General features: G+C 45.5%; 1 protein-coding gene across 10 annotated transcripts in view; it reads right to left on the bottom strand.

Moving 5' to 3' along the window:
- The window catches only part of LOC105467388 (MOK protein kinase), an 86,748-nt gene that overhangs the window by 54,264 nt on the left and 18,603 nt on the right, over positions 1-13,881 (bottom strand). For 9 of the 10 annotated variants that reach the window (XM_071099563.1, XM_071099560.1, XM_071099559.1 and 6 more), the window contains exon 2: positions 9,797-9,911. In XM_071099563.1, the coding sequence (XP_070955664.1) occupies positions 9,797-9,911 (115 nt within the window). Of the gene's footprint in view, positions 1-1,978; positions 2,014-9,796; positions 9,912-13,881 lie in introns of all 10 variants that reach the window. The other variant, XM_071099566.1, reaches the window with a different exon arrangement.

Below are 13,881 nucleotides of genomic sequence, written 5' to 3'. Positions count from 1 at the left end.
TTTGAGACAGGTTCTCACTCTATCACCCAGGCTGGAGTGCAGCTGCATGATCTTGCCTCACTGAAGTCTCCACCCCCGAGGCTCAAGCAATCCTCCCACCTCAGCCTCCCAAGCAGCTGCGACTACAGGTGTGTGCCACTACACCTGGCTAATTTTTGTATTTTCAGTCAAGATGTGGTTTCACCATGTTGTCCAGGCTGGTCTTGAACTCCTGGGCTCATGTGATCAGCCCACTTCAGCCTCTTAAAGTGCTGTGATTACAGGCGTGACACACTGTGCCCAGTTCGTTTTATTTTTTAATAGAATTAATGAGCTATACTCCTAGAATCCTCACAGGAAAAAAAAAAAAATAAGCTGATTCTAAAATGTATATGGATGTACAGAGGACCTAGAGTAGGCAAAATTGTCTTTAAAAACATGAAGAGGCCGGCCATGGTACCTCACGCCTATAATCCCAGCACTTTGGGAGGCCAAGGCAGGTGGATCACCTGAGGTCAAGAGTTTGAGACCAGCCCGACCAACATGGTGAATCCCTGTCTCAACTAAAAATACAAAAATTAGCTGGACGTGGTGGTGGGTGCCTGCAATCCCAGCTACTCAGCAGGCTGAGGCAGGAGAATTGCTTGAAACCAGAAGTCGGAGATTACACCATTCCGCTCCAGCCTGGGCGACAGAATGAGACTCTGTCTCAAAAAAAAAAAAGAAGAAGAAAGACTTTTAATATCTAACTTCAACATTTACTTTTGAGCTACATTAATCAAAACAGTATAGTATTGGCATAATGACAGTCAAAAAGGGCAATGAAACAGAATAGAGAGTCCAAAACAGACCTACACTTTTGCAGTCAATTAGCTTTCGGCAAAATAATCCACTGAGGGCAAAGAAAATCTTTTTTTTAACAAATGATACTGGAACAACTGGATATTCATTTGGGGAAAAAAAAAATGATGCTTGATCCCTACCGCTCACCATTCACAAAAATTAATTTAAGATGGATCACAGATCTAAATGTAAAAAGTTAAAATGATAAAGATTTTTAGAAAAAAATACAGGAGAATATATTCACAACCTGTAAATAGGCAAAAATTTATTCTAAGACAGAAAGCAAAAAACAGTAACCACAAAAAATTCCATAAATTGGACTTCACTGACATAAAACACTTCAGCACATGAAAAGATGCCATAAAGAAAATGGATAAGCAAACCACAGACTTGGAGAAACTACCTGTAAAACACATCTGATAAAAGACGTCTATACAGAATATATACAGAACTCCTAAATTCAATAAAAAAGCAAACAGCCTAATGTTTTAAATTATTTTTTCTTTTTTTCTCCCTTAGGATAGCTTGTTTCTTAAGGTATAAATTTTTTAAGGGGCAAAAACTTGGACAGGCAGTTCATAAATGAAGATACATGAATGGCCAGTAAGTACATGATCAAGTGTTCATCATTAGTCATCAGGGAAGTAGAAACTAAAACTAGCAGGAGATAATTCCATACAATCACCAGAATGGCTTAAACTTAAAAGAATAACAACATCAAATGCTGGAGAGAATAGGGAGCAACTGGAACTTTCATTCTTCGCTGGTGGTAATATAAAAAGCTACAGGCCGGGCACGGTGGCTCACCCCTGTAATCCCAGCACTGTGGGAGGCCAAGGTGGGCGGATCATGAGGTCAGGAGATGGAGACCATCCTGGCTAACATGGTGAAACCCCGTCTCTACTAAAAAATAAAAATAAAAAAAATTAGCCAGGCCTGGTGGCGGGCAACCTCTGCTCCCAGCTACTCGGGAGGCTGAGGCAAGAGAATGGCGTAAACCCAGGAGTTGGAGCTTGCAGTGAGCCGAGATAGCCAGCCTGGGCGACAGAGGGAGACTCTGTCTCAAAAAAAAATAAAATAAAAAAATAAAATAAAAAGCTACAATCCCTTTGAGAAAAGGCTTGTCAGTTTCTTATAAAGTCAAACATATACCTACCCTTTGACCCAGTGATTCTGTTTCTAGGTAACTGCCTAAGAAAAAATAAAAACATACAAAAAATTAGCCAGGTGTGGTGGTACACGCCTGTAGTCCCAGCTACTCTGGAGGCTGAGGCAGGAGAATCGCTTGAACCCGGGAGGCGGAGGTTGTAGTGAGCTGAGATCATGCCAATGCACTCCAGCCTGGGCAACAAGAGCGAAACTCCATCTCAAAAAAAAAAAAAAAAGAAAGAAAAAATGAAAACATATATGCACAAGTAGAATTTCTATATTTCTTTAGTTGTTTTTTTGAGACAGGGTCTTGCTCTGTCACCTAGGCTGGAGTGCAGTGGTGTGATCATGGCTCATTGCAGCCTCAACTTCCCAGGCTCAAGCAATGCTCCCATCTCAGCCTCTCAAGTAGCTAGGACTACAGGAGCGAGCCACCATGCCCCGGTCTTTTTTTTTTTTTTCTGTAGAGAAAAAAAACATACTAAAAGTCTTTCTTCATAAGACGTACAGACCAGGCTGTATGTCGCCCAGCCTGGTCTCAAACTCCTGGGCTCAAGCAATCCTTGCGCCTCAGCTTCCCAAAGTGCTGGGATTACAGAAGCAAGCCACCACACCCAGCCTAAGAATTCGAATTTCATAGCAGTTTTATTCATGGTAGCCCAAAGCTGGAAACTATCAAAAAGTCCATTAACAGGAAAATGGATAAAGAAATTGTGTTGTAGTCACAGATTGTAATGAATGTTGCTCAACATTAAAAAGGCATAAACTGGCCAGGTGCGGTAGCTCACATCTATAATCCCAGCACTTTGGGAGGCCGAAGCGGGTGGATCACCTGAGGTCAGGAGTTCAAGACCAGCCTGTCCAGTGAAACCCAGTCTCTACTAAAAATATAAAAATGAGCTGGGTGTGGTGGCACAGACCTGTAGTCCCAGCTACTCAGGAGGCTGAGGCAGGAGAACTGCGTGAACCTGGGAGGCAGAGGTTGCAGTGAGCTGAGATTGCACCACTGCACTCCAGCCTGAGCAACAGAGCAAGACTCCATCTCAAAAAAAAAAAAAAAAGAGATTAAAACTACTGAATAACAGTCACGATAAATCTCAAAGACATGATGCTGAGTGAAAGGAGATGGACACAAGAGCACATGCTAGTGATTGCCTGGGATGGCAGCGGGAAACTGAAAAGGAACAAGGAAGAACTTTCTACGGTTCTTTGTTCACATCTTGATTACTCGAGAATATCCATTTGCCAAAACTGTACAGATAAACAATGTGCACTTCAAGGTATACAAATTTTACCTTTAAAAAACTGTATAATGTTATAGATTGCATGTTTGTGTCCTCTAAAATTCACACGTTGAAACCCTAAACTCCCAGTGGGATGATATGAGGAGGCGGGGCTTTTGAGAGGTAATTCGAGCACATGGCATTAGTGGCTCTAAGAAATGCCAGAAAGGGCCGGGCGCGGTGGCTCAAGCCTGTAATCCCAGCACTTTGGGAGGCCGAGACGGGCGGATCACGAGGTCAGGAGATCGAGACCATCCTGGCTAACACGGTGAAACCCCGTCTCTACTAAAAATACAAAAAAAAAAAAACTAGCCGGGCGAGGTGGCGGGCGCCTGTAGTCCCAGCTACTCCGGAGGCTGAGGCAGGAGAATGGCGTAAACCCGGGAGGTGGAGCTTGCAGTGAGCTGAGATCCGGCCACTGCACTCCAGCCCGGGCTACAGAGCAAGACTCCGTCTCAAAAAAAAAAAAAAAAAAAAGAAATGCCAGAAAGACTCTAGAGAACGTGTGTCCTCTCTCTCTCTCTGCTATCTGTCATTTGAGGACAAAGCAAGAAGATGGCCACCTGCAAATCCTAAAGCAAGCCCTCGCCAGACACCAGACCTGTCTGCCAGCACCTTAATCTTGCACTTATCACCCTCCAGAACTGTAATAAATAAATGTCTGCTGTTTAAGCCACACAGAATACAGTATAATTTGTTATAGCAGCCCAAACTATATGGAGACATAGCATAATGACCAAGTAGAGGAAGGACACTGGGTGGAGGCATACATCAAATAAAAATCACAGGCTTGCTGATTCTGGCTGCTGGATACCTAGGGTTACTGTTCATTTTGTGTATGTTTGAGGTTTTTCATATTATATTCTTTTAAGTAAAAAAAAAAAAAAGGCTTTTAGAGAGACTCACAAATTCCTTGCCTTTCTTTTTTTCTGTTTTTTTTTGAGATGGAGTATCGCTCTGTCACCCAGGCTGGAGTACAGTGGCGCGATGTTGGCTCACTGAAAGCTCCACCTCCCAGGTTCACGCCATTCTCCTGCCTCAGCCTCTTGAGTAGCTGGGACTACAGGCGCCCACCACCACATCCGGCTGATTTTTTATATTTTTAGTGGAGACAGGGTTTCACCATGTTAGCCAGGATGGTCTCGATCTCCTGACCTCGTGATCCGCCTGCCTCGGCCTCCCAAAGTGCTGGGATTACAGGCGTGAGCCACCGCGCCCGGCCCTTTGTTTCTATCTATAACCTTACACAGCAGACTTTTTGTTTTTGTAAAAGTAATGTGAGGACTGCTTAGAGGTGTGACTTGAGAAAAACCATGTACCACATCTAGACCTGACAGTGGCATCAGCGTCTGCAGCTGGGAAGAACAGTGGGAAGATCACTGTATAGGAAGGACCTATACAGACTGGACTCAGACTGGGCTCCACGACGTGTAGGTAGCAATGGGCCGGGTGGGGAACTTGTTCTCTCAGAATTTCAATTCCCTAGACTGAAAGATGTAACAATGCATCTTCCTCCCAGGGCCCCAGTCAGGATTCAATGACATGCATATAATTCACCTAGTACTGTTCATGACACCAGATATGTAGTGAACAACTGCGGTAATCTTACTATTATTATCATCTCACTTCCATCTCCAAAATAGTCTTCAAGCTCTCGTAACTTGTATTATCTGTTATGGAAAAACTGATTTACACAACAAGTTGCTTTTTATGGTATGCCAGCACTGCACTAAGTGCTTCATCTGCATTATTTAATTTGACCCTCACAACAACCTTACGGGGTAGATAACTGTGGTTATCCCCATTGTATAAATAAACAGAGGCACGGAGAAATTATGGAATTGTTCAAGATCGCATTAACTAAAGTGGAAGAGCTGCTAGTTCTGACGTTTAGAGTCGGAGCTAGTTACGCTATGGTGAACCCCAGGTTTAGCAGACTTGTGCCAATGTCACCGCCTCGGGGCACAAAGGGAGATCCCGCAAATACCAAGACTACGTTTTTTTTTTTTAAGAGACTCACTCCATTTCTTCTATTTCTATAGGAAAAATATAGACTAAAAGCATAGCAAAAGAGAACCATTTTTTGTTGTTGTTTTTGAGACAGAGTCTTGCTCTATTGCCCAGGCTGGAGTGCAGTGGCACAATCATGGCTCACTGCAACCTCAACCTCCAGGACTCAAGCAATCCTCCCACTTCACTCTCCTGAGTAGCCAGCGCTACAGGCACCACCAATGCCCAGCTAATTTTTTTATTTCTTTTTTTGGTAGAACGGGGTTTTGGCATGTTGCCCAGGCTGGTCTTGAACTTCCAGGCTCAACTGATCCGCCCACCTTGGCCTCCCAAAGTGCTGGGATTACAGGTGTCAGCCACTGTGCCCAAAGAGAGCCTATTCTTCATTGTGTACTTTTGGCGGTGTTGGTGGAGGAAAATTCTGAGGAGATACCAGAAAAGATACCAAAAGGACTCAGTTCTGTTGAGGCCTCAGGCAAGTAACTAACCTTCTTATCCCTAACTAAGGCCTTGAGCGACTCAAAAGGCAAACAACGCTCAGGAGTGAAAGTGCCCTCCCTGCCACAGTACTAATCCATTATGTGTATTTTTTTTACCTTTACCTTTCTTTAACTTCACATTAACTAAGATTACTGCAAAAGCTATCCATTTCTATTTGAATTAAAGCAGAGGAAAGGAGCAGAAGTAACACTGGAGGGGCTAGGGGTCAGACGCTCCAAATACCAACCTCGTGCTGCCCAAGTGACTCAGTGCGACTTTCTGCTACTAATGCTTCACATTCCTCACACCACCCACACAGCTGTGCAAGGCGACTCTGAGGATTCATTTACACAATGATAAGTAAGCAGAAACGGATTTGTGTGTGTGTGCAGTTACCTAACAGACATGGTTTCCTGGTGGTGAGGCACATCCTGGATCTGCTTTCTGCCAAATCCCTTACACACCAAAAGTGCCTGGTCCAGCGGAATTTTGGCTTCCTTGTCGAGGAAGGCAGAGTGAGACAGGGTCTCACTCTGTCGCCCAGGCTGGAGTTCAGTGGCACAAACACACCTCACTGCAGCTTCACCTCCTTCCTGGATTCAAGAGATCCTCCCACTTCAGCCTCCCAAGTAGCTGGGACCACAGGCACACACTACCGCGCCCGGTTGATTTTTTTTATTTTTTTGTAGAGACAGAGTTTCCCTTTGCTGCCCAGGCTGGTCTCAAACTCCTGGGCTCAAGCGATTCTCCCACCTTGGCCTTCCAACGTGCTGGGATTACAAGGCATGAGCCACCATGCCGGGCCAACCTATGGGATGTGTTCTAATCAACTGCTTTTGAAGTTAAAGGCAAAGAACATAAATTGTTTCTGAAATACAACAAATGATTGTGCATACAGTAAGGAAGGCCATCATCCACTGCACATTTACCATATGCCCCACCTTGTTAGTTTTCTGTTCATTCCTTTGCTTAGTCCTCAAGCACTCATGACAAGGAAGACAAGATTCAGGTGGACCAGGCACTTTTAGTGTGTGAGGACTCTGGCAGATGGCAGACTCAGGATGTGCTTCACCGGGAAACCATGTCCCTTAGGTAACCGCACAATCTTCCCAGGGGCTGAGGAGGTATGAGAAGGAACTTCAATAAACTGAGCATTCTTGACCCATTAGAGAACTGCTGTTTAGAACATTCTATACTTATTTGAAAGAGGCTGGACCCAGGACTGTAATCCTAGCACTTTGGGAGGCCAAGGCAAGTGGATCACTTTGAGCTCAGGAGTTCGAGACCAGCCACAACATGGCGAGACCCTGTCTCTACAAAAATACAAAAATTAGGCTGGGCACGGTGGCTCACACCTGTAATCCCTGCACTTTGGGAGGCCAAGGTGGGCAGATCACTTGAGGTCAGGAGTCCGAGACCAGGCTGGCCAACATGATGAAACCCCGTCTCTACTAAAAATGTAAAAATTTGGCTGGGCGCGGTGGCTCAAGCCTGTAATCCCAGTACTTTGGGAGGCCGAGACGGGCGGATCACGAGGTCAGGAGATCGATACCATACTGGCTAATATGGTGAAACCCCGTCTCTACTAAAAATTACAAAAAACTAGCCGGGCGAAGTGGCGGGCGCCTGTAGTCCCAGTTACTTGGGAGGCTGAGGCAGGAGAATGGCGTAAACCCGGGAGGCGGAGCTTGCAGTAAGCTGAGATCCGGCCACTGCACTCCAGCCTGGGGGACAGAGCGAGACTCCGTCTCAAAAAAAAAAAAAAGTAAAAATTTGCCGAGTGCGGTGACGCACGCCTGTAGTCCCAGGCACTCGGGAGGCTGAGGCAGGAGAATTGCTTGAACCCGGGAGGCAGAGGTTGCAGTGAGCCAAGATCATGCCACTGCACTCCAGCCTAAGTGACAATGTGAGACTCTGTCTCAAAAAAAAAAAATTACAAAAATTAGCTAGGCATTTGGTGGCTCACGCCTATAGTCCCAGTTACTCAGGAGGCTGAGTCTGGAGAATTGTTTGAGCCCCAGAAGCAGAGGTTGTAGTGAGCTGAGGTCACACCACCGCACTCTAGCCTGGGCGACAGACTGAGACCCTGACTCAAAAAAAAAAACAAAAAGCATCACACCCTACTGTTCAAAGTCCTGTACCAGCAACTTTGGGTCAAAGGTGGCTGTTTGAGGAAGTCTGTTCTTGTTTTTTTAATTTTTGTAGAGATGGGGTCTTGCTATGTTGCCCAGGCTGATCCTGAACTCCTGCGTTCAAGCAATCCTCCTGCCTCAGCCTCCCAAGTAGCTGGAATTTCAGGTGTGAGCCACAGCACCCAGCTGTCTGCTCTTTAGATACGGGATCATCAGTACACTGTGCATCAAATTCTCTCTCATCAGTGGTTTACAAGTAAAGATGCAGTCAGGGAAAGAAAGAAACACAGTGAATGCAGAATGCGTAGAGAGGAAGAAGTGCTAGAAGAGAAGGAGCAGAACACCTGGTGGCTTCCGTCTTCCTAGTGACAGGTAAACTGCCAGATGCACTGGGCAGTGAAGAACAAGGATTTGCCTTAGCAGAATCTGGGTTCACATCTGGCTCTGCCCACCCAGTGATCTAGAAAAAATGTCAAATTACCTCACATCTCTAAGCACCTATCCTCATGTACAAAACAAGGATAACTACCCCATCCAGATGTCATGAGGATGAAATTACTGTTCTTGGCCAGGTGGGTGGCTCACACCTATAATTCCAGCACTTTGGGAGGCTGAGGCAGGAAGATCACTTGAGCCCGGGAGTTTGAGGTCAGCTTGGGCAACACGGTGAGACCCCACCTCTATTTTTAAAGTTAACTAATTAATTAATCAAAAAATGAAGGCTGGGTATAGTGGCTCAGGCTGAGCATGATGGCTCAGGGTGGGCACGGTGACTCATTCCTATAATCCCTGCACTTACATTATATTAATATAATATTAATATATTAATTTATTCACAGTTAAATTGCAAGGACCTCTACTACATTTAGACTAAGGCTGCATTTACAGAAGTCCAACACATGGCCAGGCACAGTGGCTCATGCCTGTAATCCCAGCCCTTTGGGAGGCTAAGGCAGGCAGATACCTTGAGGTCAGGAGTTCGAGACTAGCCTGGGCAACAGGGTGAAACCCCGTCTCTACAAAAAACACAAAAATTAGCCAGGCGTGTGGTCTGCTCCTGTGGTCCCAGCTACTCAGAACACTGAGGTGGGAAGATCGCTTAAGCCTGGGAGGTGGAGGCTGCAGTGAGCTGAGATCGAGTCATTGCACTCCAGCCTGGATGACAGGGTGAGACCCTGTCTCAAACAAAACAAAACAAAACAAAAACAAACAAAATAAATGTGCTGGGCACGGTGGCTCACACCTGCAATCCCAGCACTTTGGGAGGCCAAGGCGGGCGGATCACTTGAGACCAAGGAGTTCAAGACCAGCCTGGCCAACAAGGTAACACCTGATCTATACTTTAAAAAGATAATAATTAGCAGGGCTTGGTGGCACACACCTGCAGTTGCAGCTACTAGGAGGCTAAGTCACAAGAATCGCTTGAACTGGGGTGGCAGAGGTTGCAGTGAGCCAAGATTGCACCACTGCACTCCAGCCTGGGAGACAGAGTGAGATTCTGCCTCAAAAAAAAAAAAAAAAAAAAAAAAAAATTAAATGGATCATAAAGGGTTCACTTCCAAGCTCTCTAACCTGTTCCATTGGTTGATATATCATTTTTTGTTTTTGTAATTAAAAAAAAAAAAGAAATCCAACACATATATAACTTTTAGGAACATACAGACTGTTTAAGGTGAGACACACTTTTGAAACTTAAAAACTTTTTTGTGGTCATTCATCACTGATATTACAGTAAGACTGGATATGAGTAAACTCCAGTATGGTAAACATAACATTAGCACATAACCCTCACTGTCCAAAGAAATCTGACTGTATCTTACACTTTATTAAATTAATAAAGTTCCCTCCTAGTAGTAAGTCTCCATTATTGATTGAAACCTGGATGTGTGTTTGGTCCCAAGTGCATCTCTGGCAGCCTACCTTTCAAAGCGCTGCTTCATTTGTTTACATGCATAGTAGTTTCCATCTCTCAGGCTTTGCATCTTCATAACTTCAGAAAACGTTCCCTCTCCTATTTTGCCAATTGCTTTATAGTCTATAAATAAAAATGATTACAAAAATAAAATGTTATTTATGCATATATTTGTATTCACTTCCAGAGAGCAAACTTTTAATCTATAACGTAATTTAACAGCAATATACTGAGAATTGTTTCTCCTATCTTTGTAAGGTTTAGTGGTCCCCTCAACTTTAGGGGAAGTTGGAACAAAGCATCATTTCCTCCCAGTCTGTGCCCTCCCTTGGATAGCAGGAACCACCTTACCTGGATCCTGGCCAGTGAGGAGAGGCTCAGCTACCCTACAAGATTCAGAAAGCAGAGGAGCAGCAGAGATGGGATTCTTCCAGCAGGGGTGGGCATGGGCGTGGGCGTAGGCTCTGGGCTGATGTCACATTGCACCAGCAGCCTCTAAGAACTCTCCTGAAATTCACCTTCCCTGGTCCTACAGAGGGCCCAGCTGATCTGCAACAGTTTCCTACAATTCTTTTACTTCCTAATTTTCTGAAAGCTAACAGTAACTTTCCCTGGCCCTGCTGCCACCACATCACCCCCAGCCCTGATAATGGTTTTGTAAGCCTCTAGTTCACTATGTTAAATGCCTTCCTGCTTGAAATACCTAGGGTAGTTTCCATTTTCCTGACCAAACCCTGACTGACAACAAATGAGCACCTTGATGTGGGCTGCTGCTGTGAACAAAAATCTAAAATATGTGAGTTTGGCTTATTGGTCAGGTGGCAAAATGCTAGAGAGCCTGGCATATATCATGATGAAATATTGCCCGCTTAAAGGAATGCCTGTAGTCACTGCTGCCTTTCATAGATCCACTGCCTGCGGAGCCTGCTGGCCTAGGGAAAGTGGTGGGAAGAGTCAGAATGATGGAGTATGCTAATTACTACTGACTGCCTTAGCAAGCTATTTCAAGACAAAGGTAAGTACAGGCAAGAATGGCTATACCACTTTTTAAGCAGAAATGGAAAGAATAAGTAAAGTCTAGAGAGCAAAAGTCTCACCAGTTGTAAAAGTTTCTACAGCCCAAATAATAGGAGAGTAAGATTGCAAAAACATTGGCAAAGAATAGCCCGCGAGCCTTCTCCGTTGAACAAATGGCTCATCTTCGCAGCAGAGATCACAGGAAGGCAGTTACAACCTCCAGGCATTTGTTTTAGAAAGCTTCAAGGAAGCTCCTGTAAATTGAGACCCAGAAGCATATGAGCGAGGCCGCACAGAAATAAGGCAGGCTTGGGGCCAGACGTGGTAGCTGAGCCTGTAATCCCTGCACTTTAGGAGGCCGAGCCAGGCAGATCACCCACCTGAGGTCAGGAGTTCCAGACCAGCTTGGCCAAATGCCGAAACCCTGTCTCCACTAAAAATACAAAAAATTAGCCAGGTGTGGTGGCGTACACCTGTAGTCCCAGCTACTCGGGAAGGTGGGGCAGGAGAATTGCTCGAACCCGGGAGGTGGAGGTTGCAGTAAGTCAAGATCACACCACTGCCACTCCTGCACTCCAGCCTGGGCTACAGAGTGAGACGCCATCTCAAAAAAAAAAAAAAAAAAAAAAAAGGCCGGGCACGGTGGCTCAAGCCTGTAATCCCAGCACTTTGGGAGGCCGAGACGGGCGGATCACGAGGCCAGGAGATCGAGACCATCCTGGCTAACACAGTGAAACCCTGTCTCTACTAAAAAAATACAAAAAACTAGCCGGGCGAGGTGGCGGGCGCCTATAGTCCCAGCTACTCGGGAGGCTGAGGCAGGAGAATGACGTAAACCCGGGAGGCGGAGCTTGCAGTGAGCTGAGATCCGGCCACTGTACTCCAGCCCGGGCGACAGAGTGAGACTCCGTCTCAAAAAAAAAAAAAAAAAAAAAAAAAAAACGCAGACTAGAGAGAATCTCTAGCAGAACCTTGGGTGTGGGGCTGACCAGAAGCAAACAGACCAGAAATCTTCAAACATCACTTAGACTGCAGCAGAAAAAAGCCTAGAGTAAAAGACGCCTTCACTTCAGGCCCCAAACCCGCATCTGCACAAAGCAGATGGGATCTTGCTATGTTGCCCAGGCTGGCCTCAAACTCCTGGGCTCAAGCCTAAACTTCTACCTCAGCCTCCCAAGTGGCTAGCATGAGCCATTGCCCCCAGCTGACAGGGTTTCAAAATTGCAGCGCTGAGCGTGGGCATCCTCTTCAGTATTCCTTTCCACATGCACATTTTGAATGCCTTGTCTGAATTCTGATTTGAACAAACCATCAGTAAAAAGGTATTCATTTTTCAGAAGTGATAATGGTTATGTCAAAACACAAAAAAATGTCCTTATCTGTTAGCAAAAAAATACAGAAGTATTTCCAGGTGAAAATGACATAATAGTTAGGATTTACTTTAAAATATCCCTGGCTGGGTGGTGGCTCACGCCTATAATCCCAGCGCTTTGGGAGGCCCAAGTGGGCAGAACACTTGAGGCCAGGAGTTTGAGACTAGCCTGGCCAACATGGTGAAACCACGTCTCTCCTAAAAATACAAAAATTAGCTGGGTGTGGTGATGCACACCTGTAATCCCAGCTACCTGTAATCCCAGCTACTTGGGAGGCTGAGGAAGAAGAACTGCTTGAACCCCGAAGGCAGAGGTTGCAGTGAGCCGAGATGGCACCACTGCACTCCAGCTTGGGGGACAAGAGCAAAACTCTGTCTCAAAAAATAAAATAAAATAAAATACCCCTGTACATTCCCATTCACTACTGCTGAAATTATAAACTGACATAGTCTCTTTGGAGGGCAATTTGGCAGCACCTATTAAATCTTTAAGATGTGCATCCTCCAGCTGGGCGTAGTGGCTCACGTTTGTAATCCCAGCACTTTGGGAGGCCACGGTGAGGATCACTTGAGCCCAGGAGCTCAAGGCCAAGTTAGGCAACATAGACCCCATCTCTACAAAAAATAATTAGCCAGACTCAATGGCACACGCCTGTCATCCCAGCTACCCAGGAGGCTGAAGTGGGAGGATCGCTTGAGCCCAGGAGTTTGAGGCTGCAGTGAGTAGGGACTGCACCACTATACACTAGCCTGGGCAACAGAGGGAGACCCTGTCTAAAAAAAAAAAAAACTTGCTCAAGTACATATGATAGGAAGATTAATGATTGCACCATTAATCAACACAGTAAAGCCGATAACCCAAATGGCCCCCATAGGGAACTGGATTAATATGGTTTACCTGTATAACAGAATATACTGTAAATATTTAAAATAATGGGTGGCAGGTGCCTGTAGTCCCAGCCACTCGAGAGGCTGACACAGGAGAATCACTTCAACCTGGGAGGTGGAGGCTGCAGTAAGCTGAGACTGCGCCACTACACTCCAGCTGGGCAACAAAGTGAGACTCCATCTCAAAAAAAAAATAACAACAACAACAACAACAATAATGTCCTTAAAAACTACACACACACACACGCACACACACACACACACGGAATTAACAGCGGCTCTGAGGGGTGAGGTTACAGGTGTCTCATTTTCTAAGATATTTTCCACAACGTTGTTTTTTGAAATAAGAGCACTATTTTCACTATTTTATATCAAAATACCCAAAAAAGATGGTGGTGGGGAAAATGGTAAAATGTTGATCACTGCTGAAATTCGGTGATGGATTTATGAGGGTTCACTGGGCGCGGTGGCTCAGGCCTGTCATCCCAGCACTTTGGGAAGCCAAGACAGGCAGATTACCTGAGGTCAGGAGTTCGAGACCAGCCTGGCCAACATGGCTAAAATCCATCTCTACTACAAATACAAAACTTGGCCGGGCACAGTGGCACATGCCTGTAATCCCAGCACTTTGGGAGGCCGAGACAGGCGATCACAGGGTCAGGAGTTCAAGACCAGGCCAGCCTGACCAAGATGGTGAAACCCCATCCTACTAAAAATACAAAAATTAGCCGAGCGTGGTGGCATGTGCCTGTAGTCCCAGCTACTCGGGAGGCTGAGACAGAAGAATCACTTGAACCCGGGAGGCGGAGGTTGCAG

This window comes from Macaca nemestrina, chromosome 7 (assembly GCF_043159975.1).
Source record: "Macaca nemestrina isolate mMacNem1 chromosome 7, mMacNem.hap1, whole genome shotgun sequence".
Lineage (NCBI taxonomy): Eukaryota > Metazoa > Chordata > Mammalia > Primates > Cercopithecidae > Macaca > Macaca nemestrina.
This window is presented reverse-complemented; position numbering and strand designations above follow the sequence as displayed.